General features: G+C 32.0%; 2 protein-coding genes across 2 annotated transcripts; both read right to left on the bottom strand.

Moving 5' to 3' along the window:
• Positions 1–1138: 1138 nt before the first annotated feature.
• LOC110283173 (uncharacterized) lies at positions 1139–27991 on the bottom strand. Its single transcript, XM_087151144.1, has 5 exons — positions 27852–27991; positions 27739–27776; positions 8542–8639; positions 3983–5628; positions 1139–3301 (listed from the first exon to the last, which is right to left on the bottom strand). The coding sequence occupies exons 4-5, from the start codon at positions 5621–5623 to the stop codon at positions 1244–1246; spliced, it is 3699 nt and encodes a 1232-aa protein (XP_087007270.1). The 5' UTR covers positions 5624–5628; positions 8542–8639; positions 27739–27776; positions 27852–27991; the 3' UTR covers positions 1139–1243.
• On the bottom strand, positions 19565–24733 carry LOC147803440 (uncharacterized). The gene is made up of 4 exons (XM_087151315.1): positions 24458–24733; positions 23029–23641; positions 21084–22926; positions 19565–20666 (listed from the first exon to the last, which is right to left on the bottom strand). Exons 1-4 carry the CDS (start codon positions 24731–24733, stop codon positions 19565–19567), a joined length of 3834 nt encoding a protein of 1277 aa, XP_087007441.1.

Genomic DNA, 27991 nt, shown 5'->3' with positions numbered 1-27991 from the left:
ACAGAAAAATACTCTCAAAAGTTTTTTCATGAGACAAAAGAGGTTGCTTAAAAATTTTTTTTTATCCAAAATTAAAAAAAAATTATTTCTAATAAATGAATAGCAGCTGAATTCCAAATAAATTAACGCATATCGAATAAAAGTATAAATGAAAATACGGTGTCGTATAAGCCTATATTATTTTTTCTCCCTAAGAAAAAGCAAAAGATTGTCTAAATATTAATTCAAAAATTTGAAGAGGTCTCTTGAAAGCGGATAAAGCAGCCAATCTGGTAGACCAATCGACTCCTTCATTCCTCCATTACACCCCATTATAAATGTTATCTCACTCGTTACCATAGCAGCAGACAGTCCCAAACTTTTTGTCGGGAGCTTTTCTCCTCAAAGCCGCACTATATGTACTCCGGAGATGGAATAACCCTCTACGGCATGAAAAGCAAGTTTTTTAATGATATAATTTCCGTGAGGAAGTGGAAAACCTTCAAAGTCAATCACTACGGCAGACATCTTGCTATTTTAAATTTCACCGTCGAAATGAAGTTATCGAGGTTGATACATATAATAAGTATCTTCCAGTGCGCAACGATTCATTTGTATCACATTTTAAGTCAATGAATAAATATCCAAAAGTTTTTGAAGTAGCATCTGCATAGCATTCTTGAAAAAATTTTAGTTTACGAGGATACAACTGAAGGCGGACGTCTTAAATGTGTGACTTGTGATTCGTCTTTTCGATTCTTGGATAATACGAAATAATGAGCATTTAAAGAAATTTCTCTCGTTTCTTTCCCTTTATGAAAAATGTTTTGCACCTCAAAGATCCACCAAAACTTAGCGATTTATGAGGAGAATATTTTGTAAATAATTTTGTCAACTGTGAATCATTTCCCAATTCACTCATGAGATCATCAATTACAATTAGTGCATTTGAATTTTGATTTAAATCAGATGGAGGACCCTCGTGGAAAATAACATTAAGTATTTCACTATACAACTTTTGATATATTCCATAACAATATGTTTTGGGAATGGCTTTATCATGCGGTTTTCAATCACTGTATGTAATGGATCTTGCCACTACCGGTTGGTCCAACCAAGATCATCGTAAAGGGATGCTTCAACTTCAAAACGTCCATGATGAATGAAATGATATAATTTTTTCAACGCTATTTATAGTTTTTCGGCTCTAACTTATTCTATCTATTTTATCTTTTTTTTTAAATTAATATTTTTATTCCCTTTTTTAATTGTGAGCTATTCTGCGTAATGAACAATGTCCAAATGGAATGGTGCTGATTCTGTCTTCACGGACGTGTCTTTTCTGATCTTGAGAAGACAGTGCCAACTTATTGGAAGTAATCGAGTAGACTTTATGTTTTTCTGTACGTATGTGATTTTCCGAAATTCTGAGCTCTTGGTTTTCAAATAGACACTGCCTGTAATCCTCGAAATCAATTTTCCGATCTATGGCTGTCTTCTTAACTCCTTTCAGTTTCTTTGTCACCTGGGCACCGACGGTATATGCATACATCTTAGACCTCAGGCCAACGAATTCCGTCATAATCTGCCCCTTGGTCTCATCTTTCATCTTTCCAAGAACCTTCTTGTTGATTAAGGGGATGCCGTAGACATTGTTCGCAGGATAGTCTGAAGTATCGTAGAGCTCCAAGTTTTTCCTCATGTCCGCATACACATCTGGAGTGGTGATGTTATAGATGAAGCTGTCCGTATCCGTGTAGAGAAGTTTAAGACGTCCTTGATATCTTGGTAACATCTCGGAGTAGTGGAAATCATACATTAATGTTTTTGAAACATCGAGTATGACCATCCCGACGGCAATTGGCTTGTTAAAGATTAGGGTTTTCCGCCTCATATGGAACGCTACGAGATCTTCAGACAAAATGGTGCGATCCTGGAAGTTAGATCGGGCGATGAGTTTTTCCGCCTTTTGCGCATTTCCACAAAGTTTCACATCCAGTCGTCTACGTCTGATGTTCTCCATGGTTTTTCCGAACACTGCGTTGTTCATCAATTTGAAGAAGTTCTTCTCGAAATCATTGGTTGCATCTGTTCGGCGGGTGGTATTTAAATCGATGTATGGTTTTAACCATGGAGACTGTGTGAATTGGAGGATCCTGTGTATCTTGATGAGTTTAAGGCCGTGCTTGATATAAAGTTGAAGATTCCGGTAGTACAGCACGTACCTCTTCTTGTTGTCCAAGGTGGTCAGGAGCCTCTTTTCTTTACAGCCAGGTGGAATTTTTTTTTCAGGCGCGAGTGGTAGATCCGCGTGAGGATCGTGAAGGGAATCCGGATATTCTAAATCAACTTCCAGGATATATCCAACTGAGCTGTTAAGTGGCGTCTCCAAGATGTCCGTTTCAGGGTTTATCCACTTGAAATCCTTCAGTGGGAGGTACTGGGTTTGGGCCCAGCCATACAAGTTATTTGCATCTAAATACAGGAGATAATTTGTTGGTAGGTCTTTATCGTAATCCGTCCCCATATATGGATTGTTGGCTCGACTGTGTCGGTGGGAGCACTGAGAGATACCACCGCGGATACCACTCTCCACAAACAGATGCATATCATAGTCCACCAACAGCTCAAGTTTGACTTCAGTTTTCTTCAACATAGCGTCCCATGACAGTCCTGGAGCCGTGTAATACCAAGCGGGATCCAGTCCATATGTTTTCCTGCAAACATCTCTGAAATTTTCAAAGATGTCCGCAAGCAGTAAAACATCTGACTTGATGTACAAGTCAGCATATTCACCAAGATTCTTTAACTCAAAAGTATCCCATACTCGATGAGCATGCTCATAGTCTGCCTGAGTGATGCTGGCCTCATTAAGACGATTATAGAAAGCTCTCCTAGGAGGTAATGAAGTCTCAGCAAACTTATCCGGGTGGCAGATGTAATCATAAGGGTACACACCCTTTCGAAGCAGTAGAGGAACTTGAGAAGGAGAGAAGTATCTCTGAATCAGCCTGAACTGGTCTTCCGATAAGTTATTAGCGAGCTGGTCGAGGCTGCTTGACATGAATCGGAAAGAGTCCAAAAATCGAAGACTAAGTCCGTTTCCCACTTGCTTTGAGAAGGAGATGTACTTTTCCGTGTTCTCCGGGATGACGGTGATATCCCCATCATCCCCTCCCAGTTCCTTGATGAAAAGATGGCTATCATATCCGGAGAAGTTGTGAAAAAACACCGGGATGAAGTTAGGTGTACTTACCTTCAAGTTGCATGTATTGCAGGATATTCCGCGAAGTTTTCCGGTTTGATGGTCGTGGTCCATCACCTAAAAAAAAAAGAATAAACGGCTTCAGAAAAATAAATAACTAGCAGTTTCATAATTAAATAAAAGGTTTCTCATATGAGTTAAAAATTATAGTTACTTTTTCTTAGTTTTTAAATAACACGTTTTAATTCATTTATACTTTTATTGTAAATAGGGTATGAAATATTTAGAATAAGTAACCGAAACTTGAAAACTCAATTCAACAGGGAAAATCACTGAAATGTTTAAAAAAAATGTTTATGAATTGTGCATTTTTATTTAATCAACTAAACAATTCTAGTATTGATGCTATGTTATTTTTTTCAATAGATAATTTGTAAGTTAACTTATAATATTTCAAAAAGTAAATATAGCCCTTTCATGTTATGATATGTTAAAACTCAGTAAAAATGTTTTCAAACAAAGTGTATAAAAAAAGAAATACGCATTTAAAAATAATTGATTTACACAGTAAATACATATAACTCTTTGATATTAAGATATTCTAATACTACTAATAATTTTTTCTAAAAAAATTAAATTTTTCGCAAGAAATATACATTTAAAAACAAATGATTTAAATGCTAAACTTTTATCTGAATCAAATTTTGGAGGAAATGATTTTTCGTAACGAAAATTATATTAAAAATAATAATATTTAATATAATATTTTAAGAATTAATGTGAATTAAAAACACTTACCTTATAATCGTTCCTGGAGAATTTTTTTTTACAGGTATAGCAATGTGTAGCCGTATCGAATTCTCGCCGTTGTACTTGAGTCAATGGGTTCATGGGCAGAGGATTATTGTATATTTGATGAATATCTTCAGCCTCCAATTTCATTCTCTCCATAAAAACTTTCCCGGCATCAGGACCCCGGTAGATAAATGGTTCCTTATATGTTCCCATTGTCGAGGCAATGTAATAGCAGAAACTGATCGGCTCGTGCTTCTGATATGCCACCGTAAAAGAGCCTTTAGCATCAGGTGAACAGGAGTCTAGAGGTTGTGGGAGACATTCAAAGTCAGCGTAGATGACAAATGGTACCGGTTGCGTATATTTAAAATTTTTAAAGGATAGCCACTTATCCTCGGGCATCCGCACTTGCACCTGGCTGCAGCTAAGTTGATGACGACGGAGCATTGTTTCCGTTTGGAAGAACTGCAGGCAACAATCGCAGATAACATGGCTTGTCTTGTGTTTGCTATATTGTCTGGAGACGAGCCGAGACAAGTTCTTGATCCAGGCGTAGTGTGAGGATGAGGCATTGGTGAGGTACATTAGGTTAATATGACGAGATTTCTTTACCTTCGTAGATTTCTTTACCTTCGTGATGACAAGAGGATACACTTCATTATTCTCTTTCAACCCGAACACATTGATGGAAAGTCCATTCAGTTTCTCGAATTTCGGCACATCTTGTAATTTCACAGGAAACTCTATTCCTGTAAAGTCCAGAGTGGGGATGTAAGGCTCATATTTCTGGCATCGAGAAGCATGATCTGGTACGGGGTGGAGAGCAGAGAGTACAGCCCACATAAAGCACCGGTTGTCGGTGTTATGCACGTTGATGATGGCGTGCTTTTGCTCTATCACTAGTGGTAAATCAATGTAAGAAGAACCGTGAAGTGGATTGTACTTGTTTAACCATACTTCTAAATTGATGATTTCCTCAAGGGTCCATCCAGATCCTTTTGTTTCAAAATCATCTGCTTCCGCCAGAATTTCATCCACCTTTGCACTATATACTTCGTGGATATTAGTAGAAGGTGTAATGACTGTATTTTCTGTTTTGAAATTTTTCCCCTCGCTGATAATACCACTTTGAGCCACTTTTTGGTAATGACACAGAAATTTAACATTCACTTTCAGTTCATAGTCAACGAGGTGAGAAGTTACTATTCTTACAAAATTTTCTCGCTTGAGTTCTAGAAACTTCGGCATGTCTTTAATCTTGTCATTATTGGGAAGAAGAATATTTTTTACCCTCCCTTCAAAGGCAGATGTGGAATGATCGGGAACCAGAGAAGTAGCACGGGACGTTGATGGACGAGCAGGAACAACATTCGAAGCAGTGTTCTGATGTGCAGTAAGAATATCTAGACGAGGCTGCTTGGAAGCAGTGAACGGGGAAACAACAGCTTTCCGTTCATGCACACTGAAACGGTGACATTTTAAGTCATCCGTTCTGGCGAAGGTTTTAGGACATTCTGGGCACTGAAGTCGCTTATCTTCATGTATGGAACGGTGATGACGTAGCATGTTGCTTCGGGATGTGAAGCTCTCTTGGCATTCCGGGCAAGGAACTCTTCCTTCGTCCATTTCATCTTGTTTTAACATATTATCTAAAACAAGATCAATATTATTGGGAAGCAGTTAAGTCAACAAAATCACTGATAGCAAACAATTCACCGTTCATGGGTAACGAAACGCTGAACTTGTCACTCATTTTTGAAGTTAACCGTTAATTATCAACCAGAAAAAAAAGTAATTAATCAAAACTTCAACACAAACAAATAACGAAAAGTTTAACAACTGATAGCAATTAAGACTATGACAAATGGAAAATTAACGAGAAAATTTAATAAAAATCAAATAGTAAAGAATGCTCTGAGAATAAAATTCAGAATAAGTTCTCTAATCGATTGCTTTGATTTTTATACCGCATACAAGACTACAGAATACAATGTGATCATTAGTTAGATTGGTTAAAAATGATATTACATTACAAAGCAGATTCTGATTGGTTGATAATGTCATTATCGCTTTCTGATTTCTGCCTCCATAGAACCTTTTAAAAACATGATTTAACCAAACAAGATAACTGATGGTAAGACTATATACTATTTCCTGAAATAGATAAATCGTGTGGGAACAGTGTATGCGTGAGAAAACTGATTAAAAGTAGTAATGGATAGAGAGACTAATATAGGGGATCTGTCTTTATATCTATACATGGATACATCTTGATTATATATGAAAAAGATTATACAATGATCATTAGCTGATTATAAGTTATGGAGGACTTATCTTGCTTAATTCCATACAGAAACGCATGAAAATGCGTTTCTGTATGCTAGCTATCAGCTACACTCGTTAGCTGATAACTAGCAATGCAGGATTCAATCGGATTTATCTTATAAGCTATTCCGTGTGAAACAATTGATACAGCATATTATTCTTTTATTTTTGTTGTGATATGAAATGCGAGGAATTCTATTCAGTTTAAAAAATAATGTTAAATTCCTACTTATGAAAATTTCAATTAAATATCGGATTAAAAAAATTAAATTCATAATTTAAAAAAAAACACCAATATTATATACATATAAAAATTAAAATTTTTATCGAAATTTTTTTTTTAAACATATAAAATTAAAACCTTCTGTTATAGTAGAGCTGTCACATTTGATGAGTCACATCCACGGTACAAAAAAAATCATCTAAAACCCCTCTGCTATAGTTGAGCAGGTGGAATTCCCTTGAATCCGCAAAATTCGTGGCGCAGAAGCCTCTTTATCCTGCCCTCTATCCTTTATTCTCTACTCATCGTGAACCAAAACCTTGACCTTTTTGATGACATTGTCTAGATTTTTGCACATTTACTTCATCTGAACTGAAGTAAAACCTAATTTTGATAGCCATGAACATTAACGCTTTAATTTAATAACACGAAAAAAAAAATTTTTTAGCATTTTTTTTTTTAAATATAATCATAGATGCATTAATTTAAGAACATTTTTATTTCTAAAACCCTATTCACATAGGTGTTTTAGTGAAATACATGCAAACTTTAAAACTATACCTATTTTATCCCACAGTAAAAATAAACTTACTACTCGGGACCGGGTTCCCCAGTTTTTAACTTCAATATCCGGTGCCTGGACCCAACAAATTTTGCCGAGTATGCAGTGTCGGGTAACACTTATTAATGTTCAACACATCCATATTCAGATTAAATGTGAACTTAAAACTATTAAAAAACAGTTGTAGCATTGAAAATCCAAGTATTTCACCAGTTTCTGAATAATCAGGTTAAAATAACTGATTGAATCTATGGCCGCCTATTTTTGAAGCGCTTGAAACAAGTAATCTATTAATTGCTATTTACATATTTTTGAAGAGAATGAAATTTTTAAACATGTAATAAAGTATTTATACCGCATTAAAAGCTTAATATTGGAAATTTTATCTCATGTTAAATATGTAATGCATCAAAAAAGTCCTGATGCTACAATACTACTTATAATTTTTTTAGTTTTACTAGAATATTGCTCCAAGTAAGTTTGGTTTCTTTTCAATTCCTTTTTTTATTTTTTATTTTTTTTTAAAAAAAAACATGAACAAAATTTTATTGGTCAGCATTATCATTCAGCACTTCACTTTAAAACTACATTTCGAGAGGAATTGGTTAAGGCATTTCTAAAGGGTATTTATATTGATGAAGGCGGAAAAATATTTTCTTAAGCATCAAAATAAAAGCAGCCACATACCTGCCTTCGTCTAATAAAATCTGTTCAACCCTAGCAATAGTTTTACATTTGATCCAGTTCGGCTCAAAATGGGTCCCATATGAAAATGAGGGACCAATATTGGAATACCTAGACTTTCTTTTTATATTGCTCCTGTATGGGGCCTATATTGGCTGAATAATGAATATAAAATATCGGGTGAATCTGACAACTCTATATAGGACTGATATTGGTTGTAAAGTGGCTGTAAAATTTCGGGTGAATCTGACAATTCTATATAAAGCCATGCCAATATTGGAAAATAACGGCCTTTGAGCTCTACTCTAGAAGCAAAATAACTTGGGCCCTCAATGGACCAATATTCAGGAATCTTGGCTCAATAAGGATTCAACGAGCCGTTATATATTTACCGATATTGGCTCTATATAGAATTGTCCAATTCACCCGATATTTTATATTTATTGGGCTCAATATAAACTCTATATTAGCAATGTACATGCAGATATTGGACCTAAATAAGACCAATATTAAAAAATCTAGACATCCCAATATTGGTCCCTTGGTGCATGCTCATATAGGACCCATATTGAGCCAATTTTGAGCCCAACTGGGGCCAAGATAAAATTGTTGCTAGGGAAATTGAGCTAAGATTCGTGAATATTGATCCGATGAGGGCACAAGTCATTTCGATTCTAGGGAAGTTTTGTAACATAATAAAAAATAAATATTGTAAAAGCTTGATAACAAAATTGAAAAAAAAAATAACAAAGAAAAACCAATTCTCACCTTAATTGTTTTCTCACTACCACAATAAATATTGTAGAGAACTATAACTTCCGGCTTGACAATAATGAAGTACACGCCAAGATCAAGGAGTTTTCAAACTAAAACAAAATTAGAATAACTGCATGTAGTAAATGCCACTACATACCAAATAGTTAAACTCTATATATTCTATAGAAATAAGAAACATTGGCATGCATTTGAGTTATTTACTATCACTTTCTGGCAATTTTACGTTATTTTAATATTTCATGTTATGGTGCTCTTGCTTTACATGCTAAAGCAATAAATTATTAGCATTGCAATAAAAAATACATTCTGTGCACATTAGCATGACCCTCATTATAACCACCCTTCCATTATAACGACCGATGTGTAAAATCTAGTGTTAATTCAACGCACATTAAATGAGAAACATCTTAAATTTCCTTTAAATCAAGGAAGTCAAACCTAGATTCATATTTTAGTTCGCCGTAGTCATAGATTTAGGGGGAGTGAAATGTAGATCAGTGGTTCCCATATGGTGTTCCGAGAAAGGTTACAGGGGTTTCGAGAGAATTTTTTTTTCCCAACTAGTGATGTTTTTCGAAACCGGTAATTAAATTTATATCCAATTAATTATCCGTTTCTTATTTAATATTTCTATGATTTTTATGAAATGCTTGTGAAGAAAGAAATTCTAAAAGAATATTTTTTCTAACAACAATATAATAAATGAATTATGAAAAGGAGATTCATGTATGAAAATTTCCATTATAGTATTCCACATCTATAAAAATACCCAAAATCAACACATAAGAAGTATGTTTTTCTAATAACCATTATCTTCGTTATTATTTTTTTCCTTTTTCGTTTTGATTTTAATATAAACCGTACTTCAGCTCATTCATTTTTAGTTTGTGCATGCATTAACATTTGAACCAAAAAATTGTAGTAGTAGGTTGAGTAGTAGTAAATTGAGTAGGTTGTGCAGCGCATATTCTACGTAATACTATTCAAACAGCATCTAACTTACTTCCAGTTGATGTTGAAAATATTATTGCAAAAATTTTTTTTCTATATATACTGTGCGAGTTGAAAGTTTGAAGGTGTAAAAGTTTGAATTTTTGTGAAAGCGCAGAAATCGAATATAAAAGAATTCTTGGTTACAGCAAAACACGATGGCTAGCTCTTTTACCAGCTGTAGAAAATATTTTTAAAATATACGAACCTTTAAATCATACTTTTTATTACAAGATAAATGTCCAAGAATATTGCTGCTCTTTTTTGAAAATGACACATCACAAATTTGGCCTCAGTTCATGCACAACCAAGCTACATTATTTCACAATGCTGTGAAAATGATTGAAAGGGACAAAATTTCAATTGCGGAAGTGTCAAATGAAATCAATAATTTAAATACTAAATTACGATAAAGAATTGATAACGATTACATTCATTTAATTATTCGAAAAGACATCACTAGGTTGGAAGAACAAGGTGCCATTTAAATGACCTGATTTTCTGAAACATGTCAAAAATTTTTATAACTGATTGGAATATCTTGAAGAATGGACAGTTCAATTCGAAGATATTAAAAATTTTCATTGGGTGACATTAAAAAAAGAGATTTTATGGGAATATGTGGAAAAATCTTTTGAATATATTAGTAACCATTTTCCGAAAAATAATATTTGCGAAAATGATCTTTTTGATGAGGTGCCATTGGTAAAAAGATATGTTACAGATGAAAAAAATTAAATGTTGGTTGTCTGCAAATGTGGAAACAGACGAAAAATGGACGGAGTTATTTCTTCATTTTAAACAAAATAATCTTCCTTATCAAAATATTTTGAAAATTGTAGAATTCACGCTCTCCCTTCCAGGAACAAATGTAGCAACAGAACGTGCTTTTCCTAGTATCAATAAAATATGGACAACTGAAAAAACGCAGTTGAACGTTAAAATCTTTATTAAGTGTAAAATATAATTTGACCATTTCATGACATTTTAATAAATGATCCGAATCTAATGCAAAGTATTCACTCGGATCAAAAATATGACCGTGAAAGAAAATCATAATTTTTTAAAAATAAAACATTTAATTTGATTAAAAATCACGATGTTCAAATTATTATTTTTACAAATATTTTTATAGTTACCAATAATTAATAATAAATAAAATTTTGTTCAAGTATATGAATGCATACAATAAAATATATATAACTAAATTGTAATTCTCATTTCACCCCATTTGTCTCGGTTTGTCTCAATGAAAATGTGGTCACTTAAGAATAGTGTAATAGTCTATTTTATAGGCGTATCATATATTGCTTAATAAATAAAGTATTTCTCTTCATTAATTAATGAAGAGACATTCAAATATCATTTCTCTTCATTAATAAATTTATCTTAAGGTTTTAGAATTCATTTGCTATAAAATGGATTTGTATAAATTCTATTCATAAATAAAATTAATCATGTCTGCATTTAGATTAAATCAATAAATTATTGATGAAATATGCAAAAACGCTTTACTAAACTAATGTTTATATACTATATAAATCGGAAAGTGTAGAGGAATGCTTAAATAATTTACACTTCAAAAGCATCATCAAAACATTTTCTTGCATTTATAGTTTGCAAATAAACTACAAAACTTTTGCCAGGAACAATACACTTTAAAACAAAATAGCTTTATTAAGATAAGAGGTGATATTTAAAATTACGCCACGACCTACAACTCGTGGCGTCAAAACGGCAGTGGCGTAGCGAGGGGGGAGCAAGGGGGGCATCATGCCCCGGGTGCTGCACACAAAGGGGTGCCAAATGGTCAGCAAAACAAAAAAATTTGTTGGATAATTTTTATTTTTATTATAATTTATTTCTGGAAAATATATTTTAAATTTAGTGCCGGTGAAATATAATAAATGTTAATTCGTAGATAAAAAGGAACACTAATCAAACTGTAATAATATATTCATAATAGAAATGACACGTCTCTTCTAATGGCAGGGCTGACTCGACCGGTGTCTGTCAGCACTTCCTTATGGCATCTACGCTGTGTGGTTACATATATTATCTCCAAATATTTGCAGCGTACAAAGTACAAACATCAGTGTACAAAGTGTTTGTATGTTTGTACAGTGTACAAAGTACAAACATTCTTTCTTTCAGAACACTATTTATTTTTGTTTCTATAAACGCAATGTAGCTTGCGCTTGTTATTTTAAAACGATAACAATAGCACTCTAATGTACTTATATGTACAGTCACGGAAAAAGTATCCTGAAAATAACAACTAAAAGATCGTCTATTTTTTAATGTAGATACTTCTCAGACACACAACAAATACAGCGTTTTGCTGTTTCTAGGAAAGGACACAAACGCCGTATTTGTTGTGTACCTGAGAATTATCTGTTTCAAAAAATAAATTATTCTTTATTTGTTTCTTTCCGGATACTTTTTTTCGTGACTGTACTTATCCGTGACACTTGCGACAGGTTGTGGAATTCCGCTACAAGTTAGGTAAATACCCGAAATACTAACGTTTAAGTTATTTTGTGCCTGTATTTTTCAGTTTTGCGTCCTTGTCATCGTGCTCTGCTTAGAATAAAAATTAAATGTTATTAAATGTTAAAAGTTTAATGTTAGCATAAATTATAGTGTATATTTCACTGTGTTGCTACCTTTCAAGTTCAAGGCATTCTTGGTTAGTAATAAAACAAATAAGATTACTTACTACATCTACTCGACGATTCTTTTATTCAGTGAATAGGGTAAGAAAAAATTTGAAATGATAAACTTTGATGATATTATTGATAAATTTGCTTCATCAAAAGCGGAAAATTTATACATAGTAATTAGCTTCATTAATGTATTATAATCATATTATTAAATATATGTATCTCCTTAGAGATAATAAATATTTACTTTTTTATTGTTTTAAAGCTGCGTGTTTTTAAAATATTTCTTTATAAATATGTAAAATAAATAATAGGTATCTTTTGAACTAATTCTAGATGATCATATCCAGGGTGGCCACTCAAATCAGATTTCAAATTTCCCTGATTTTTCCAGGTTTTCCAGATAAAAATCTTAAAATTTCCAGGTTTTTGTTTCGTTTTTTTCATAAAGAGTAGGCAATTGGGCCAGATTTTTTATTTAATTTTTAATGTTTTGGTACAAAATTTTGAATCAAGAATCATTAATGCAACAATTGTAAAGATTTGTCGACAAACATTAGCGATTGTAAAAAAAAATGTGACTGGTTGGTTTGCTGAGAAAAATTAATTCATAGATTTCTTTGAATGGGAGCAGAAAAACTTTCAGAAAAAGAGTGCATTATAAAATCTATTAAACATCGGAACAAACTTGAGCCATAAATGGATTCAGCCCAGGACAGAATTTAAAAACAGAAGGTAATATCCTAATCCCTTTTTCCACCTCCACCAGAATCTTTCCTTAATTGCACAGTCCCATAGCGGTCAAAGGTTTCTACATTCGTTTAGCAACCGTTGGAGAATTTTATGTGGCATTCTAGTTTAACAGAGCTGTAATGGAGCAAATTTTGATGAAAGTAAAGTATCGCTAAGTTGATGATATTTCAACTGTTTGGCGATACATTTCCGTTTAAAAAAAGTGGATATAATGGATGAAATAATTTAAATTAAGAGAATTAGTAAATAATTTAAATTAGTGAAATTTAAAAAAAATATCAAAGAAAAAATTTCCAGCTTTTCTTTAAAATTCCCTGATTTTTCCAGGTTTTTATCCAAATTTCCCTGATATTTCCAGGTTTTTTCCAGTATAAAAAAATTCCCTGATAATTCCAGGTTTTCCAGGTGGGTGGCCACCCTGATATACATTTCAAAATCTAGTCTTATTTTCTCAACTACATTTTTTGTCTCAGATTTAATGCCTAGCTTGAGCCTATGACTTTATTTATTTTACTTTATTTATTTATTACTTTGCGAGTATATTTTTCTTATAATATTAGATGGTTTTCGAATGGGGGGGGGGCGCTAAAAAGGTATTGTGCCCCGGGAGCGAGATCAGCTCGCTACGGCACTGCAAAACGGGGTTAGGATTTCTTCTGCTGGAGGTGTTGACTGGACTGAGTCTCCCTGTCATGATTCGTTACTGCTGTTTATGCTAATGTGAGGAACACATAACATCCATTGTTATTGATCGTGATCGTTTCACAACATTTTTCAAAAACGCATTTAAAGATTGGTTCCAAAATTTGCTCGGAAATATAGCTCCTTCTAAACAAAAGAAATGCAATTGATGGAACTCTAAATTACGTGAAATGAATGTAGAGACATCTTTTTATTTTTTTGGTTTTTTTCCTTCTTAAATTAGAAACAAAGTAAAAACCCTAAACCAAACCGTCGCTTTTTTGATGAAAGAATAAAAAAATTTTTAGTTGGATAAATTCAATTATGCAATATTTTTATTTCATAAAAAAATTATCAAGATGTTAACTTTGAACTATGTAGGTATGGATGCATTAAGGCATTATTGTCATAAAAAAAATGAAGTTTATTTATATTAATCGACGTAATTTTTGACATGATTTTTTAATTCTTAATTGCGATAAACTCGTATATTTGATGAATTAATAATGTATAATATTGATTTTAATCAATAAATACACTATTGATTTTAACAATCATTATTGATTTTATCAATGATTATTGATAAATCAATATTATTGATAAATCATTATTCTTGAATTAATAAAGTATAACTAGTGGGCTGCACCCCCTGCTCGCTAACGCTCGCCAACCCCCGAAAATTGCTACGCAATCTTATATGGTTTGCTTCGCAAACCAAGCCCGCTTCGCTCGCAACTGACTTAGGTACATTGCAAATGCACAAAATTCTAAGAATTCAAAACAATCATTCAAATCCATATAAAAACTTTTTTTCTAAAAAAAATTACATACTTTTAGTAAATACTAAATCATTAAAACAAATTTGAATTCAAATAAATGGCATGTAATTCGTTAAACCTATCAGAAATGTGCTATAGTATAAAATCTTAAAGCGTAACAGCACGACTGAGACACAATTTTCAATAAATAACTAATAACAATAATAAAACAAATCAATTCGTGATATAAATCAAAAATCGTCAAATAAATTCGTAACATATAAATTCGTGAAAAAAAGCGTTTTCGACAAAATACTAAAATAGAGATCTATCGACAAAGACTACTAACTTCTGTCTAATTTAATAGTATGAGATTGCCGAAGTTTTTAAAAGCGCTATATGTTGAGCCACCTCAGCTAGATTTGGCATGTGACATTTTTAGTGGCAATCATTGGTCGATTTTCTAGCGTTGCCATTCGGGGAGTTGTAATGAGGCTTTTTTTTGTCGCCGTGTAAGAGAAATATATATATAGATATTAAGAAACTTCGATTGTATTAATGCTGCAACGAGCATAACATTTAGTTACGCATTAATATTTTTATCATCAAATTTTAGAGTAAAAGCAATCTGCATAATATTTAGGAATATTTCACTAGTCGGTAAGTCAGGCACAAGAAAAGGGCATAGCACTAGCATCATGATACTGAACAATTTTGCATATTCAGCATTCATTGAAAGAAAATATTGAAAGTTAAATGTAAAGAAAGACTATCCTTTTTATGAAATATCAAATTATTAAAAGTAATAATCAGATAAATGAAAGAAACAATTTATTAATTGAATCGCCTATTTCCAAAACTCGTTACGGCTAAAAACTTTTCGATTGAAGATTTATAAATCAACATTTATATCCACTTAACACAAAAGTCAAAAGTCAGATATTGTTATTTTTCACTTTAAATAAACCAAGCATCAAAATCAAAATCCAATGCACCTGATTCATCATTTATATGTGTTACTAAACTAAACTCAGTGGAAATGTCAGTAGAAATGTTTTCATACTTAAGAAAACATTTATACGATAAAAACTCAGTTAATTTCTTAATAATTTACATCCTTATCAGTGGCGTAGCGAGGGGGGAGCAAGGGGGGGCATCATGCCCCGGGCGCTACACACAAAGGGGCGCCTAATGGTCAGCAAAACAAAAAAAATTGTTGGATGATTTTTATTTTTATTATAATTTATTTGTGGAAAATATATTTTAAATTTAGTACCGGTGAAACATAATAAATGTTAATTCGTAAATAAAAAGGAACACTAATCAAACTGTAATAATATATTCATAATAGAAATGACACGTCTTTTCTAATGTCAGGGCTGACTCGACCTGTGTCTGTCAGCACTTCCTTTTGGCATCTACGCTGTGTGGTTACATATATTATCTCCAAATATTTTCAGTGTACTAAGTACAAACATCAGTGTACAAAGTGTTTGTACAGTGTACAAAGTACAAACATTCTTTCTTTCAGAACACTATTTATTTTTGTTTCTATAAACGCAATGTAGCTCACGCTTGTTATTTTAAAACGATAACAATAGCACTCTAATGTACTTATATGTACAGTCACGGAAAAAAGTATCCCGAAAATAACAACTAAAAGATTGTCTATTTTTTAATATAGATACTTCTCAGACACACAACAAATACAGCGTTTTGCTGTTTCTAGGAAAGGACACAAACGCCGTATTTGTTCTGTACCTGAGAATTATCTGTTTCAAAAAATAAATGATTCTTTATTTGTTACTTTCCGGATACTTTTTTCCGTGACTGTACATATCCGATTGCGACAGGTTGACACTTGCGACAGGTTGTGGAATTCCGCTACAAGTTAGGTAAATACCCGAAATATTAACGTTTAAGTTATTTTGTGCTTGTATTTTTCAGTTTTGCGTCATTGTCATCGCGCTCTGCTTAGAATAAAAATGAAATGTTATTAAATGTTATAAGTTTAATGTTAGCATAAATTTTAGTGTATATTTCACTGTGCTGCTATCTTTCAAGTTCAAGGCATTCTTGGTTAGTAATAAAACAAATAAGATTACTTACTACATCTACTCGACGATTCTATTATTCAGTGAATAAGGTATGAAAAAATTTGAAATGATCAACTTTGATGATATTATTGATAAATTTGCTTCATCAAAAGCGGAAAATTTATACATATAGTAATTAGTTTTATTAATGTATTATAATCATATTATTAAATATATGTATCTCCTTAGAGATAATAAATATTTACTTTTTTATTGTTTTAAAACTGCGTGTTTTTAAAATATTTCTTTATAAATATGTAAAATAAATATTAGGTATCTTTTGAACTAATTCTAGATGATCATATACATTTCAAAATCTAGTCTTGTTTTCTCAACTACATTTTTTGTCTCAAATTTAATGTCTAGCTTGAGCCTATGACTTTATTTATTTATTACTTTGCGAGTATATTTTACTTATAATATTAGATGATTTTCGAATGGGGGGGGCGCTAAAAAGGTATTGTGCCCCGGGCGCGAGTTAAGCTCGCTACGGCACTGATCCTTATGCAACTGAAACGTGCAGCATAGATTAGATTTCTCCAATTCCGTTTGATTAATATTCGATAGTGACTGTTTTCCTAATTTCGCTACAACATTAGGTCTCTATCGAAGAAACCTATCTCTTTTGACAGTTCACGTGTGCTATATTCTTTCTACACCAAAGAACAAATTCATATGTATTTGACATGGAGGAGAATTTTAAACTGATTTCCAATTAATGTCTACTCGCCAAGATTCAATCTTATCTCCCATATTTGTGTCTGTAATCATCAAAAATATTACTTTAGCTCTTCATATATTTATAGTATTTACAACATTTTTTAAAAAGAGAATTCCAATGTTAGTTTGATTTAGAACAATAATTTTAAACAAGTTTGGATACAATGATGATGAGTTTTCATTTTTAAGATTCTCTTAGTAAACGCTTTAAGCTACTATAATTGGATATTTTAAATTTTTAAGTATGATAAAAGCACTTTATAACATTTATCTCAGATAACAATTTGTAATTTTGAATGTTTTTACAAATTCTTAATATTTATACATATACATAAAAAACACACACCCTAACCAGATCGGAAAACTCACGACAATATCAAAAAGTAATCGGATAATAATTGCAAAAAATTATACTTAATCAAATATTGATAAATCGAAGAAAGATGGAGAGAATATTTTGAAGATACGCTTAACGCACACCATGTTGAAAATTCTGAGCAACTCCCAAATGTTACATTAAATGTAGCATCTACTGTAGAGTTTTCTTTGGAAAATATCTCGCTGGATGAGGTACAGAATGCCCTGAGGGCCACAAAACCGAAAAAGGCTGCAGGGAGAGATGGAATCGTGGCAGAGATGCTTAAGGCAGATTTTGAAACCGCTACAAGACAGTTGCAAAAGCTCTTCAATGAAATCTGGAGAAATGAAAGCATACCAGAACAATGGAAAGAAGCAGTAATAGTGAAAATTCCCAAGAGAGGCGATCTAACAGAATGCGAAAATAGGAGGGGCATTAGCCTACTTTCCATACCGGGAAAAATATTTGGAAGAATAATTTTGAATAGACTAAAACATGAAATTTATGGAATTTTAAGAGAAGAACAAGCAGGTTTCCGCAGTGGAAATGGAACAACGCAGCAAATCTTCACACTTAGAAATATCATTGAGCAAAGCTTAGAATTTAACACCTCTTTATATTTAAACTTTATTGATTTCAGTAAAGCCTTTGATCCAGTTAAGAGAGAGAAATTATGGGAAATTTTATCATTTTATAATATACCAGAGAAATATATTAAGATAATCAAAGATATGTATGATAACAGCAAAGCATGTATAGAAGTAAATGGAGAATTAACTGAATTCTTTTTAGTAAAAACTGGTGTGAGACAGGTATGTGTTTTATCGGGATTTTTATTTATACTGGTGATAGACTGGATTATGCGAAACAGCTTGAAAGATGAAAAAAGAGGAATAAGGTGGAATTTCACTACTTTAGAAGACCTTGATTTTGCTGATGACGTCGTACTTATTTCATCCAAATGTACAGACGTTCAGCTTAAAACAGACAAATTCAACAAATATTCAAATAGTGTAGGTTTATTCACAAACAAGAAGAAAACTAAAGTAATGAGAATAAATCAAAAGAAAAATGACAAAATTAAAATCGAAAATCACGAAATAGATGACATAGAGTCATTTAGCTATTTAGGTTCTATTGTAGATAAAAAAAAAGGTGGAAGTAGTGAAGATATTAGACAGAGAATAATCAAAGCAAGAACATGTTTTAAGGGATTACATAAATTTTGGAGAGAGTCAAATATTGAAATAAAGACAAAAATAGTTGTTTACAAAGCTATTGTTAGAGCAGTACTATTATATGGCGCAGAAACCTGGAAACAGACTAAGATCGAAATACAAAAATTAGAAACCTTTCAAAACAAATGTTCAAGATTTATTTTTAAAATTTTCTGGCCTTACAAAGTATCAAGTCAAAATCTATTAAAGAAAGCTAAAATAAAAACAATCGAAGATGAAATTAAAAAACGAAGATGGAGCTGGCTCGGACATATCCTTAGAATGCCTAAAGAAAAAATTACATCTGTTGCGCTTACATGGACCCCTGATGGTAAAAGAACAAGAGGAAGACCCAGACTTACCATCCAGCGCATGTTTTTGGGCGAATTAAAAGAATGTGGAATATCTGGCTGGGAGGAAGCAAGATCTATTGCTAAAGACAGGAGGCGTTGGAGGGATATGCTAGAGGCCTTAAGTGCCCAAGGCACGTAGAGGATAAGTAAGTAAGTAAATATTGTCGGAGCTAATAGAGTCAAGTGGACTGTAACGTTTGGTAATTTTTTATTGAATGAGAAAAGAATGTTAGAAAGCTACGCTTGGCGCATTACAATCTCGCCAATGAGGGCGTGGACATCCCGGCCCCCATTGAAATATTCTGACATTTGAATGTTTCAATAATCATAAAAATAACAATAATAATAGAAATAATAATAAAAATACAAATTTAAGCAATATTAATACAATTATTTTTTTCACATTTTGAATTCAACATATAAATTTAAGTATTGTTAACAATTGGTAATACAGCAATATTTGAAATGCTTCTTTTGAAAATTCCATGAGGTGTGCGTACGAAAACCACACGGACATTATCATCCTTACCGGTGATAATTTCAGAAATTCGTCCTATAACCCATTTACATATAGGTAAATTTCTTTCTTTTACCAGAACCATCATACCTGGTTTTACATTTTGTTTTTGAAACAACCATTTTGATCTTTGTTGTAAATGACTGAGATAAGAGTTACACCAATTTTTCCAAATTGTTTGAACAATTTTTTGAGTTTTCTGCCATCGGTTAAGCAAATTTTCTTTAAAATCAATCAAATTTTGCTCAGGAAGTGCATTAATTGCTCTTCCAATTAAAAAATGTCCAGGAGTTAAAATTTCATAATTTTCTGGATCAGATGACATAGGAGAAAGAGGACGGGAATTAAGAATACCTTCTATTTGAATAGTTATAGTTAAAAATTCTTCAATTGTTAATTTCGTAGAACCAATGGTTCTTTTAAGGTGATATTTGAATTGTCCGACTCCTCTCTCCCATAATCCACCAAAATTTGGTGAACGAGGGGGTAGAAATTTCCACAGTACTTGCTCCGATGAAAGGAAACCAGATAAATTATCTTTTTTAGCATTTAAAGACTTTAAGAATTTGCTTATCTCCGCCGAAGCGCCAACAAAATTGGACGCATTGTCACAAGATATAGTACAACTTTTACCTCTGCGGGCAAAAAACCGTTTAAGTGTAGCTATTAAAGCACTAGCTGTTAAGTCAGACAATAATTCAAAATGTACAGCTTTAGTGACCATGCATATGAAAATAGCTACATATACTTTGTTATATAACCCCTTTCTCTGGTTACGATATTTAATCCAAAATGGACCACACAGGTCAAGTCCTGCGTTCGAGAAGGGTGGGCTAGGAATCACCCTCTCAGGAGGGAGATCACCCATTATTTGAGAAGAGACTGTTGGCCTTATTTTAAAACACTGCACACAATCATGCACAACTTGACGAGCTAATTTTCTGCCACTGATTGGCCAAAAAATTTGTCGTACTGTATTTAATAGTCCTTGAGGACCAACATGCAAATCTCTAAAATGAAAATAAGAAAAAATAATCTTAGAAAATTTATGACCAGGAGGTAATATTATTTGATGAACAGAATTATAATTCAAATTAGAATTGGTCAATCGACCACCAACTCTGAGCAAACCATCCTGATCTAAAAATGGATTCAAACATTTCAATTTACTATTTACAGGAACAGGCTTACCTTTTTTTAAGGCTGAGATATCTGCAACAAAGTACTCACCTTGCACCTGTTTTATAATAACATTTCTGGCTTTATCTAATTCTTTTACATTGAGAGGACCCCTAAATTTATTCACATTTCTACAATTTGAAAGAAACCTAAAAATAAAAGCTAAAATTCTTATTAGTTTCATGTAATTATTTGAAAGATTTAAAAAGTCATCAATAAAGTCATTGTTGGTGATTGAAGTCAGTAGCAGAACTGGTTTCAGTTCTTTCTGAAAAGGTTCACAATCAGGAATTAAATCTAGTTCAGGTTCATTGTTTTTAATTATGTTCTCACTCAGGAACACAGGGCCTTTCCACCAAAGTTTATTGGTAGAAAAAACAAAGGCATCTTGACCTCTGGACAAGGCATCTGCCGGGTTAAATTCTGATGCAATGTGTTTCCAGAGAAAGTCCTTGGACAGTTCTTGTATCTGTACCACTCGATTGCTGACGAAAGTCTTAAGAAGATGGGGTGAAGTCTTGATCCAAGCTAATGCGATCGTGGAATCGGAGTACAAGATGACTTGATCGAATTTAAATTTTAGAGATGAAATAACTCGATGCACGAGTTGACACAATAGTAAGCAAGCTGAAAGTTCAAGTCTGGGGATACTTATGGTCTTAATAGGAGCCACTCTGCTTTTGCTGCAAATTAGCTGACTGGAAGGCACATTGGAATTGGAAACAGTTTGTATGTAGATGCAGGCACCGTAGGCCTTTTCACTGGCGTCTGCAAAGCCATGAAGTCGAATAATCGTTAGTTCCAGGATCATAATGCATCTTGGGATATGCAAAGTTTCTATGTAAGAAAGAGATCGTAAAAATTTGTCCCATTTTTGGTAGACGTGAGGTGGAATCATTTCGTTCCATTCACATTTTAAAAGCCACAATTGCTGCATGAATATTTTTGCACTGCAGATAACAGGACCAAGTAGGCCCAATGGGTCGAAGATTTTGGCAATTTGGCTTGGCACTTCACGCTTAGTGTAATTCGAGCTTAAAGCCGTTGTGACATTGAAGTGAAAAGTATCCTTTCTACTATTCCACAGTATTCCCAGAGTTTTTATAGTAGTATCTGCACAATCTTGTTTGAAGGGAAACGATTGAGATGATTCCGTTGAAGTATTAATGGCATTACAACGCCATTTATGTAATTTCATTTGTCCCTTTTGAAGGAGCTTAGTTAGTTGTTGTCTTAGTTCATTAAATTCCTCAATACTGCTTGACCCCGAAAGGCAGTCATCCATATAGAAATCCTCCATTAGAACCTTAGAGGCAATAGGAAAATCCTTTTCTTCATCGGTTGCAATTTGATGTAGAACTCTTGTAGCAAGATAGGGACTGGATGCACAACCATAGGTAACGGTTTTCAAATTGTACACCTTGAGAGGTTCCTCCCTCCCCTCTTTCCACAAAATTTTTTGATATTTAGTTTGCAACGGATTTATTTCGATTTGCCGAAACATTTTATTTATATCGGCCGTAAATGCGAAAATATGCTTTCGAAAACGAACCATAATTGTAAAAAGATCGTCCTGTAGGATTCCGCCTTTACATAAAAAATCATTTAAGGACATTCCATTCGTAGTTTTACAACTCCCATCAAAAACAACCCTTAATTTAGTTGAAGTGCTGGACGGTCGCAATACACCATGATGGGGTAAAAAATATCCTTCATCCGGAATTGAATCATCGCAAATTTCTTCCATGTGACCTAAAGATTCGTACTCGCGAATAAAACTAATGTACAATTCTTTTAATTTAGGATCACGATCTAAGCGATTCCATAATTGTTTTAATCTCTTAGACGCAATTTGTTTTGAATCACCTAATGAAATATTAGCTGAATATTGTTGTTTAATCGGCAATTCAACCACGTATCTACCATCTGTTTTTCGGTAGTGAGTATTTAAAAAATGCTCATTACAATAGTTTAATTCGTCATCAACCATTGGTTTATTTTCGTTTACGTGTTCTATTTCCCAAAAGGAAGTTAACGCTTTATCAAGATTTTCGGTTCCAGCAAGTAAAAAACACGAATCGTTAATTTTCTCTAAATTAGAATTAAAGTTGTTCGCAACTCCCGATACAACATGACCAAAAAGCGTTTCAATTAATATTAATTGGGAATCTTTAATTTTAATTTTATTTGTACCCAATAGTTCGAAGAATAATTCTGCTCCTAAAAGAGCATCAATTCGTTTTGGTTTATTCCAATTATTATCGGCAAGTTTTATTCTTTCAGATAAACTTAAATTCGATATGTTTACAAATGTGGGTGGAAGAACCGCAATTTTTGGAACTATTAAGAAGTCTAAATAATAAGATTTATTATTTTCTTCATTTGTTAACTCGGTACGAACAAATGATTTAGCTGTAATGCACGAGTCATTAACACCAGAAATCGGAACATTTGTTTTTTGTTTCTTTAAACCCAATAAATTAGCAGCTCTACTGCTTATTAAATTCGAACTTGAACAGCTATCTAAAGTGGCTATTAATGGTCTAAATATGCCCTGCCCATCTTTAATATAAACAACCGCCGTATTTAAAATCACGCAATTAGCATTTTCGTTTTTATTCGTAAACAAAGTGTTCGAAGGAATGAAAGGAGGGGAGAGGGGTGACAAGATGTCTGTCTCCCTTTTCTCTTCTACTGCTGTATCACATGTAAATGACTCATTTCTCATATTTTCATGAAGTAAAGAATGATGATCTTTGCTTTTACAAAAGCAAGTGTATTTAGACATGCAAGGATTAGGAAAGTGCTTATTTAAGCATGAAAAACACAAATTATGAGTTTTTACTATTTCAATTCGCTGATTTACACTCATTCGTTTGAATTTATCGCATTTATAAAGTTTATGACTTTCCCTACAACCTAATAAGCATGGGTTATTCACTTTCGATTTAATTAAATACATTTTCTCTGTATTTGGCCTTGAACTAAAATGGGGCTTCTTTCTTTCCTCTTTAATATTAAGACCTTGCATAATTCTAGAACGTTCTTCCAAAAAACTTAGAAAATTGTCTAGTTTGGGTATTTCGTTTTTCGACAATTTCATTTCAAAACTTTTTCTAACTTCTGGATCGAGTTTTTGGAATAAAATGTGCATTATCAATGTATCTGATAGTTCATTTGATTTAAATTCAAGCAAGTTTAATGCTCGTAAATTACATTTAGTGTTATCGATTAATTGCATGAGCTGATTAGGAGCGTCAGGGACTCTTGAAAAATTTAATAATTTATTAACATGGCAATCGATAACTGCTCGTTTGTTTTCGTATCTATCTTCAAGGGAAGACCATAAAGATTCAAATGTATCTTGGGCTGACTCAAGGCGTTTTGCTTCGCCTTTGAGGCAGCTTTTAAGATAACACAATCGTTGCGTGTCGCTCAACTCTTTATTATTTCCAATAATAGAGTTAAATTGAATTTTAAAATTTTGAAATTCTTCATATTTTCCGGAAAAGAAAGGTAGGGGTAAATCAGGAATTTTATATATGTTGGTACATAAAGCATTTGATTCCGTTTCATTAGGTTTATTATTATCAATTTTAGAGAGTAAAATATTAATCTTTACCTCTATTTCTTCGATTTCATCTTCTATATCTTGAGCAACATCTAGATTATCTTTCAGATCAATTTCTTCCGGAAGTAGCGTATATCCTTTTATCAGTTCTGATATCGATGCTTGTAGTTCCATTGCTACTTTCAGTTTCTTTTTGAGAATGATGGCAGCGGCGCTTGCATCCTGCTGCGTTGAATGTTCTTCCAAAAATTTTTGGATTTTGTTTATTTTTGTTTTAATTGCCCCACGTTGGCGATTAAGATTTGTTATTGAGTTAATTGTGCTCATATTGAGGCTAGTTCTGCTCCAGGTCGCTAGGACCAAAGATGTCGGAGCTAATAGAGTCAAGTGGACTGTAACGTTTGGTAATTTTTTATTGAATGAGAAAAGAATGTTAGAAAGCTACGCTTGGCGCATTACAATCTCGCCAATGAGGGCGTGGACAAATATTGATAATTTATTTTCATAACTAATTAACTACAAATAAAGAACATGAAATAAAAGTGACTACTGATGAATATTGAATCGAAGTTTTAGATTTTAATCTGAAAATTAATTATAAATTCTATCAAGTATTTAGAAATCTTTTAATCACTCAATCATAAACTAATACACCATATTTCAACCAGCAAATTATTTGCATAAAATTGCTCAAGAGTGTTTGTAACATATAACAAAGTTTTTATCTTTCTATCCCCTCGATTTCTCTTCACCTCTGCCATTAAAAGTAGAAAAATTGCTTTATGATCAGTCAGAAACATATATAGCAACGTTACTTTTAAAAAGTAACGAGTAAAAGTACAAGTATTTTTTAAAAAAAGTAACGAGTAAAAAGTAAAAAGTTCTGATTTTAAAAAGTAACGAGTAAAAAGTACAGGTAATAGTACAAGTACTAAACAAAAAAAGTAACGATTTAAAAGTACATTTCTAGGAAAACGAAAATTCAAAGTAACCTAAATTTTATTGAATAATATTCTTAAATTCTTTAATGTCTTTGCAAAATTGTTGTTATTTATTTACTTATTTTTAATTTTGAAAATTATAGACATTAATTTATTTTTAAATTCGGAGGAATATTAAAATTTAATTTTATAATATAATCGTATAATATAATTTTAAAATCAAATATAATTTTAATATCAAACTTTTTATGGATTTGCATGAAAAAGACATTTTAGCTATAGATTTTAATTTTTAGTTTATTATTTTTATTTATTTAAATTACCATTGATTTAAAATTGTTTTACTCTATAGAAACGCGTTTTAAAAGCACAAACATAAACAAAGCAAACACGGGGTTTCAGATAGCTTTGTGATCTTTGAGCTGGTAAAAAATAATTGAATGTGCAGTATAAGTTGAAACAGAACAGTCTACAGTTTTATTTGTAACAATGGCTAATGCTGAAATTATGCGAGAAAATCATTTTCCAAACATTTCTGCCTAACGGAATAATTAAAATTTGTAAACGAATTTTAGTATCAACGGCTAAATTAATACCTTCGAGTTCTCAAGAGTTAAAATACTAATTATAATAGTTTTCAATTGCACAAATAGTTCTGAAGTTCTTAGAGATTTGACTGGGTGTTGTTTGACAAGGTCAGGAATAAACATAATTTCAGTAAAAAATGTACTAGGTAAAAATGTATTTAGTAAAAAATGTATTAAGACAAAAATGTATTATTAGTGAGTTCAAAAAGAAAATTGAAAAACGTAATAACAAAATCCAACATTTTTTATTTAAAATGTATTAAATAAATGCATAAAACTCGAAAATGAATGAAAATATTTTGTTAATTAATATTTTTATTCATTTTGCAAAATAATTGCATTTCGAAAGTGGCGTCACTGAGTCTGCTGCGAGAATTTCTCAGAACGTGCTTAGCCACGCTGAATAAGCGCTCCACGCGAGGTTAAGGTATTTAAACACGAAGTTAGCTGTGAATGCATATATATTGCACATTAATTTTATAAATTAAAAAAACATAAACATTTTTTTTTAATTAAATTTTTTTTTTAGAAAGATTACCGAGTTTTAGAAAAAAGTAACGATTTCATTCGACATTTCCGTTACAAATACTTGTACTTTTTCCCTAAAAAAGTAACGAAAGTACAAGTAAAAGTACTAAATTTAAAAAGTAACGAAGTACAAGTAAAAGTACGTACTTTTTACTTGTACCGGCGGTACAAGTAACGAAAGTAAAAGTACTGCCATATATGGTCAGAAATAGTTCTATCGAATTTAGCCTTCAAAATCTAAGTATTGTATTGATCATGAGACAAGAGAGAAGAGTTTTAAAGTACATGCAAACTATGGTAGAATATCTAAAACCTTAAACACATGAGAAATGTTTGAGATCTTCTCAAGAGAAAATTCTAAATATATTTTTAAAAAAACTATCACGTTATTAACAACAAATTTAAATAAAAAGAAATAGTATAAGGTAATCTCTCAACAAATCAACCAATTGTCAAAATATCAAGTCTATATTTAGTTTATTATTCTGTTATGGTTAGAATAGAATGGATGAAAAATACAAAGTTTCAGAATTTCTTGGTGATTTATTTTTGAAATTTTACAACTATTTTTGGTCCTTAAATAATCACAATTTGAGAAATATTTAACCTAGAGAGCAAAATTGCTAGTCATATTGCTCAATCTTTAATGACAATGTAATTTAAATAGCTTAATGAAAATATTTAAAAAAAATTAAAGATCAACACTTTAATTTTTTTTAAGAATCGTTTTAATCAGAAAGAAAAACAGTTTTTAAATTTATAATCCACATTATGTGTAATTTTAAGAATTTTGAGGATAATAATTTACATTCAAAATATGTTAAATATTTACAAAAACCGAGTTACTACATGGTTTAAATAAATATTAAACAAGAAAATTTATTTTACTATTGGATACTTTGATATATTTTTTAGAATAATCTTTAGAACATAAGATGGAAACATTGCGCCCAAAACTTGGCGATTATCCCCCAATATATACAACGTTCCCAGTTATTATTTATGTTCTTAGATTGTGAATAAATACGAAATAAAATTAAAATATTTCATCGCGTTAATTCAAAATAATTATTGACCAAAAACATTTTTTTTCTTTGAGCAATCGGAAAGGAAATCTTTAAAATTATTTGAAAAATATAAAGACTTATTTCCCACTACATTCATCGAACTTAAATGCAATTCTAAAGAAATACGAACTTGAAATTACGTTCAATAATAAGAAATTTCTCAAAGAAGTAAATTAAAATAAATTTTATGATGAAAAAAAGAAACTTACCACTACTGCCGTGCTTGAAATTTATCTGTTTGTGGATCCTACAATAAAAAAATATAAAGAAGTGATTCAAAATAAAAATGGAATTTCAATCGAAAGTGAAAAATATAATTTACTTTAAAATCACGAAAATGAAATGTAAAGAAAAGCTATAACAAACAACTGACTCCACCCAAAGTTAACAAGAGCAACAAAATGAATGACAGCAAACACGTGTAGACCAGACAAGATCAAACAGGTACTAGGTGGTTATGGC

Source organism: Parasteatoda tepidariorum, chromosome 9 (assembly GCF_982258835.1).
Source record: "Parasteatoda tepidariorum strain Cologne lab strain chromosome 9, Ptep-v5.0, whole genome shotgun sequence".
NCBI classification, from domain to species: domain Eukaryota; kingdom Metazoa; phylum Arthropoda; class Arachnida; order Araneae; family Theridiidae; genus Parasteatoda; species Parasteatoda tepidariorum.
Note: the sequence above shows the minus strand (reverse complement) of the source record. Positions and strands in the feature narration are given on the sequence as shown.

What these genes read in the sequence shown, in the direction of transcription:
- LOC110283173 (XM_087151144.1), bottom strand. Translation starts at nt 5,623, where the DNA reads ATGTTAAAACAAGATGAAATGGACGAAGGAAGAGTTCCTTGCCCGGAA. An exon ending in TCTCCAGGAACGATTATAAG is followed by an intron (nt 3,302 to 3,982) that starts GTAAGTGTTTTT and finishes TTTTTTTTTTAG; the next exon opens with GTGATGGACCACGACCATCA.
- LOC147803440 (XM_087151315.1), bottom strand. Translation starts at nt 24,733, where the DNA reads ATGAGCACAATTAACTCAATAACAAATCTTAATCGCCAACGTGGGGCA. An exon ending in ATGAAATCGAAGAAATAGAG is followed by an intron (nt 23,642 to 24,457) that starts GTAAAGATTAAT and finishes TGCTTAAATAAG; the next exon opens with CACTTTCCTAATCCTTGCAT. An exon ending in ATTATTCTTCGAACTATTGG is followed by an intron (nt 22,927 to 23,028) that starts GTACAAATAAAA and finishes ATTCTAATTTAG; the next exon opens with AGAAAATTAACGATTCGTGT.